The sequence below is a fragment of the Aptenodytes forsteri genome, unplaced genomic scaffold (genome assembly GCF_000699145.1).
Source record: "Aptenodytes forsteri isolate BGI_AS27 unplaced genomic scaffold, ASM69914v1 Scaffold126, whole genome shotgun sequence".
Lineage (NCBI taxonomy): Eukaryota > Metazoa > Chordata > Aves > Sphenisciformes > Spheniscidae > Aptenodytes > Aptenodytes forsteri.
This window is the reverse complement of record NW_008794599.1, coordinates 269864-276146: the sequence shown is the minus strand read 5'-3', so window position 1 is coordinate 276146 and position 6283 is coordinate 269864. Positions and strand designations below refer to the sequence as shown.

General features: G+C 61.9%; 1 protein-coding gene across 1 annotated transcript in view; it reads left to right on the top strand.

The window, feature by feature from the left end:
- Window positions 1–12: 12 nt before the first annotated feature.
- The window catches only part of ADAMTS15 (ADAM metallopeptidase with thrombospondin type 1 motif 15), a gene marked incomplete at its 5' end in the record, with an annotated part of 12254 nt that continues 5983 nt past the window's right edge, over window positions 13–6283 (top strand). The window contains 3 exons of the mRNA XM_019470388.1: window positions 13–354; window positions 4849–4981; window positions 5668–5880. Coding sequence (XP_019325933.1) covers window positions 13–354; window positions 4849–4981; window positions 5668–5880 — 688 coding nt within the window. The remainder of the gene's footprint in view (window positions 355–4848; window positions 4982–5667; window positions 5881–6283) is intronic.

Sequence of the window (6283 nt, the reverse complement as noted above, 5' to 3'; positions counted from 1 at the left end):
CGTGGGGGGGGGAAAGGGGGTCGGGCCAAGCGCTTCGCCTCGGTCCCCCGTTACATGGAGACCTTGGTGGTGGCCGACGAGTCGATGGTGAAGTTCCACGGGGATGACCTCCAGCACTACCTGCTCACCCTGATGGCCACGGCCGCCCGCCTCTACAAGCACCCCAGCATCCGTAACCCCATCCAGATCTCCGTGGTCAAGTTCCTCCTCATCGGGCAGGATGACAAGGGGCCCAAGGTCACCGGCAACGCCGCCCTCACCCTCCGCAACTTCTGCGCCTGGCAGAAGAAGTGGAACAAGGTCAGCGACAAGCACCCCGAGTACTGGGACACCGCCATCCTCTTCACCAAGCAGGTGGGTGCAGGGGGGATGACCCAGAGGGGCTGTCCCCTATTTCAAGGAGCTCTGCACCGTGCTAAGACCTCCTGCCACCTGTGCCCCACCTCCGGTGCACGCTGGAGGAGGTTGCGCTTGTGGCCGATCCCCCTTTCCCAAGGGACCCTCCACCCTCAGATGCCGGGGCGGGGGGAGCAGAGGTGTGGAGCAAGCCTGCTTGAGCCAGCCCTCGCTGTCCTCTGGGGAGGTTTTGGCCAGCAGCCCGGAGAAAGCCCTGCCAGGGGGTGAGCGAGGCCAGGAGGTGTGCAAAGGCAGGTTGTCCCCGCGGGCAGAAACCTGCCGCTCCATCCCCTGCCTGCTGGCAGGAGCCTCAGCAGCCAGTGCCCAGCGGCTCTGGCGCACAGCGGCCGCCACCCCGAAACGCGGGGTCCGAGCCCAGAAGAGGAGGAGCGCGGCCCCGCTTCCCCCTCCCCGGCTGGGAACAGCTCACGGTGCCACCTGCCAAGAAAAAAAAAAAACCCTTTCCCCGCTTCCTCTGACTCATGGTCCTCCTGAGAACCTGGACCTCTCTTCCGCACGCTGGCTGCTCCACGTGGACCCAGTTCAGGGCTGGAAGAAAAGCATCAGAGAGAGAGCCAGCGCTTGCAGCCCTTGGGGAGGGGGAGGCCAGAGTCCTCCCCCACCGCTGCCGTGAGCTGGCCGCATCCCTGCGGTGGGAGAGGGGCTTTGCCGAGCTGCCTTTTGCTCGCTTTTGGCTACGTGGGGTGCGGGGTGATTGCTGCGCCGGGATGAGCTCTCCATCCTCCCATCCCGATAAACTGGGTGACACCGAAGTGGTGACACTGCTCCCGGAGCCTCCCCCCAAATGCTCCTTCTCTTCCCTGCGGTTCTGTCTCAGCGTTGACATGGGTGCGGTGCCTGGCTGTGGGGTGTTACGGCCTGCACCCCCAAATTGCTAACGGGAGGGGAGAAGGACGAGCCCAGCTTGAAGGGGACCGTCACGTTTTACCAACTTGTGTTTTCTCCTTCCCCCATCCCTGCCCAGACGTCTTTGGATTAGGGACAGGTCGGGCACTCCCCTCAACAGCAGGGAGACCGTTCCCAAAACATCTTTCCAGGTCAAGCACTCGTGGGTGGGAAGGATATAGCGTCCAGCTCGGTTCAGCCGCCCCTAGCCTGGGGTCAGCGCGGGCTGATGATGGCCTGGAGCAGGAACGATGCTGTGCAGGACGTGTGAGACCTCGTCCCGCCCATTCTCCCCGTCCCCCCCGCCCTGGGCAGGGGCCGTGTCCTCCGGCCGGCTGTACATCGTGCCGGAGCACAGGCAGGGTTGAACCTCAGCCTGCTGGAGCAGCTCCTGCCTGCACGGGGCGGCTGCGAAGAGGAGGAAGCCTGCTGACACCCCTGCGGGGACAAGCCAGCTCCACCTCTGGTGGAAACCCGGTGAGGTCACCGGAGCCGCACAGGGGATGGATTCGGTCCCAGCGATTCAAAAGCTGCGGATCACGGCCGGGCTGCATTTTTTACAGGTTGCTAAACAATCCATTCCTGAAATCCCAAAGCAAGCTCGGTGCAAAGGCACACGATTGAGGAGACATCTGCCTTCCTTGAGTGCATCCATCTGTGGTCCCCTGACACCCCGGAGCTTATCTCCCTGCCAAAAAGCTGTTACATTAGCCCCCGACTTAAATTTCATCTCAAGCCCGGTTGATAGGCAGTTTCCAGTTGTGTCAACGAGTTGCTGATGAATGGGGCTGTCCCCTCCCGCTCGGCTTTGCTCCCTCCCGACGTCGGTCGTGCTGGATTGCGGACTTGCCTTTGGGGGGCTCGGTCCCTCTCGGCCGGTGGTTGCAGATCTGCCAGCAACTCCAGCCGTGTGACCTTCACCTTCCTACCTGAGCCGGTGCTTGTTGGAGGGTCCTGCAGAGCATCCAGCCTTCAGCCTCACTCCTGCCTCTTGGAAATAGCGTTGCATACCACGGCAAAGGGCTCGGTCAAGCTTCTCACCCATCCTTAACCTTGACGTCCCACCAGCAAAGGTTTGCTGAACATCTTTGGCCTGCTGTAAAACCGAAGGGACGTCGCGCCAAGGAACATCTGACTGTAGCCTGGCGTGCAGCAGATTCCGTGGGGAATTTGGAAACCCACGCTCTGTTGCTCAAGGCTCAGCTTTTCGGGGTTGCTTTGGACACACGTGGGAAGCCTCTACGGTTGGGAGAGTGCGTATGACCTGGCCTCTGAGTAGGCGAATTAATGCAATTGCCACAAGGATCCTCCCCAACTGACCTGCAGAACACCTTGAGAAGTTCACAAGGGGATGAAGAAGTGCCCACAGATGAAGGTCGGGCTGTCAGGAGAGCCCTGATGGTGCATCAGGTTGTTTGCAGCCCCGCGGCGTGGTGCGAGGGGCACCGGGTGTCCTCCCTTTATTTGGGCTGGCAGCAGGGGGTATCGGTGACGGTGAGCACACCGTGGAAAGGCAGAGCTGGCCCTTTGCATGCCACTTTCCCACCTTAAACCTCTTGCATTTCTCTCTCCTCCCCTCCGTAGCTCCATCCTTGTGCCGCTGCTTGCATTGCCTCCCCTCCTGAGCAGGCTGGACCCCCGGCAAAGCTGGAGGAGGTGTTTTTGGGGGGGGTCAGGACCCCTCATTAGAGCCCAGGGATGCTGCCCAGCCTTTCAAAGCGGGCTGCCCCTCGGAGGCTGTGGCTGGGGGGTTAGGGAAAACCCCGTTAAGAGCTGCTCGTTCGTATATCCCCGCAGCCGGCAGGCGAGGTTCAGAGCAAGAAGTGGGTCAGTGTGTCAGTGCAGGTGTTGGGCCGGGAGCCAAAAGCTCGCCGCGCCAGCGAGGAAATGGCAACTCTTCAAAGAGCAGAGAGTGGGGAGCCGCGAGCGGCCGCCTCTTCCCCGTGATGCTGTGTGTGTGTGTGTGTCCCCCGCGCCCCGCCTTCACCCCCAAACTCCCAGCGCTGGGACTGCCACGGGGGAGAGCACGGGCAGGGGGGCTTGGGCAAGCTGCATCCCTGGGTTAGCTCAGCGTGGCGATGGCACTGGCCTTTGGTGGCATTTTGGGACAGGGGACCCTGCGCTGGGGTTTGCCAGCCCCATTTAGTCACCCTGCGCTCGCCGGCGGTGGCCTTGCCGCTGGGGGTGAGGGGTTGCCACCTGCTTGTCCCTGCCAGCATCGATGCACGGTGGGATCAGGGATGCGGCAGGGTCCCAGCCGACACGGAAAACTGTTGCAGAGCAGAGAGCTGAACCTGGTTGCATGACGGGGTTTTCCACCAGCCGCGATAGCCAGCCCAGACCCAGGCGTTTCTCTGCCTCACCTCTCCAGAGATCACGGTCTTGTCTGTGCCTCCAGACTTCGTAGCCGCAGGTCTCCTGTTAAAGCCATCTCAGCCCTGGCTGGGGCTCTCTGAAGTCGTCGGGACTGTTATTTACCCAGGGTTGAACCTGCCTGCATGGGAATGCCTTCAGCTTGGAAACCTCGCTGGAAATGTTGGCAGAGCCGCTCATACGAGATTTTTGAGCAACCCAGGCGCTTTGGCTGGGCGAGCGCTGAGCATGAATCACGATTATTTATAGCATGGGAGCGCCCGGCAAGTCCCTTACGTTTTCATGTGGAAAGCTGCTCCCTACCCCCTGCACAGCCTCCCCTGCAGCTCCCAGCCCGGCTGGGATGGCACCCAGGGATGGGGACGATGCTCCAGCCCTCCCAAGCCACCGAGAGACCCCAGCAGGGGAAAGGGGCATCTGAGGACAAGGCTACTGCTAGGCTGCAGCGGCAGTGCATCTTCGAACAGGGACTTTTTGTTTGCACGAGTGCCTTTGGATTCTGAAGAAGGGCAGATCCACTTACGATGGAACCCTTCCCGTCCCCTGTCCCAGCTGCATCTACTTGGGGTCCAGCAGTCCTTGTGTTGGGGGTGCAAGGCTGGGCTGGTTTCTCCTTCAGTCTGGGCTTGGTTGCTCCTCGAGGGACGGCTGTAAACTGTCTTGGAGAGACAGGAGCTGTTCCCTTAACCTTGGGAACCTCTGGGCCTGGTCCAGGCGCTTCTTGTTCCTCGGAAGAAGTTGAGAAATGAGGTTGAGAAATGGCTCAGCTGTGAGCCCAAGGCCAGGTGCCTTCCCGTCCACCCGCCTGGGTCCGGTCCTCGAGATCGCGCTGAAGGACGGAGCCAGGCTGACTCCTCCGTGCCAAAACCGCCTCCACCCTGGCCAGAGGAGCCCTTCGGGTGGGAAAGGCTGTCACTGAAGGCACGGGAGGATGCTACGCACAAAAAGCATCCCCGGTGCCAGGGTTAAATGCAGACGCATCGTTGCAGCCTGGTCGGGGTCAGGGTGAGGTTTCCTGCCTCCGCAGCCTGGTGTGGTCCCCATCCCGTTGGGCTGCCTCCCCCCAGCAGCCTGGGATCTGCTCCCTGTGGGGTACCGGGGATGGGGTGGGGATGGGGAACTGTGATGCCCGTGCTGGCCCTGCGACTAACCCCTTGCCTCCGTGCCTCGCAGGACCTGTGCGGTGCCACCACCTGCGACACGCTGGGGATGGCGGACGTGGGCACCATGTGTGACCCCAAGCGCAGCTGCTCCGTCATCGAGGACGACGGGCTGCCCTCGGCTTTCACCACCGCCCACGAGCTGGGTAAGGCTCCCTGCTCTCCCCGTCCTCTCGGGAGGAATGCCAGGAACCGGCGAGGTTCAAAATAACCCTGGCTTCAACCTCCGGAAGATCAGACAATAACCGGCATCTGGTGACAGGGAAACTCCACCTCGGGAGATGAGACCCCCCCCGAGCCGGGTGGGAAAGAGCTGCTGAGAAAGCGAAAGGCTTTGCTGTTGTGGTTGCTACCTCGGCTGGGTTTCCAGGATTCAGGAGTCCTGAAATAACAGGCAGAGGGCACACCTACCTCCGGAGACACTTGCGGTGTTCGGTGGGAGGAGGAGGAGGAGGATGGAGGGGGGGCGAGCGCTGAAGTCTCCTTCTGTTTGCAATTTCCCTTGTCCTTCCTTTCCCGTGTGCTTTCCACATGCATGAAACAGCCAGGACAGAGTGCCGGAAAGCTCGCTGGCTCAGGGACACTGCCAGCAGGGTGGCTCACGTGTGCCGGTCCTGCAAGCTCCCAGTGCCTGCGTGCGGTCCGAGCCAGGGCGTGCATGAGCATCGTCCTTCCCCAGGTGTCTCCTGGGCTGTCCACAGCCATTGCAATCCTTGCAAGGGTCTGCCCCACTCCGTGCCTCAGTTTCCCCCATTGCAAGAAGCTGTGGGGGCCCTACTCCGTGTGCCGAGTGGGGTTATTCATGCTGCCCCCCCCTTTATTCCCCCCCCAGGCCACGTCTTCAACATGCCCCACGACAACGTGAAGGCCTGCGAGGAGGTCTTCGGCCGGCTGAAGACCAACCACATGATGTCCCCCACCCTCATCCAGATTGACCGTGCCAACCCCTGGTCAGCCTGCAGCGCTGCCATCATCACCGACTTCCTCGACAGCGGCCACGGTGAGCCCTCCTGCGCCCCTCACCCTCTTACCCGTGTCCCTGCCCTGCGGGAGCAGGATACGTCCCTGGGGCTGGTTACTGGGAGAGGCTGATGGGCTGTAGAGTTAACTCTTCTCGCCCCTCTGCAAACAAAGTGAGAAGGAAATGGGGGGTTTGGCAGCGCTTCTGCATCGGCCGGGCTTCCTCAGTGCCGGGGTGTCCCCAGCAGTGAGGGCCCAGCCTCTGCCCTGAGGCTGCCGACATGGCTCTACCCAGCGTCACCGAGAGAGGGAGTCACTTGGGTCTGGGATGCAGCTGACCTCGAGGGCATCCCTGGGGTAGCACCCGCTCCCGCTGGTGGCGTGCGGCTGGGATAGCTTTGGCCAAATTACCGGCAGCCATCCCTCACCTCCCCACAGCAATGCTCTCCCTCCCCACACTGGTCCGTACAACACCCCGAGGACCTGGT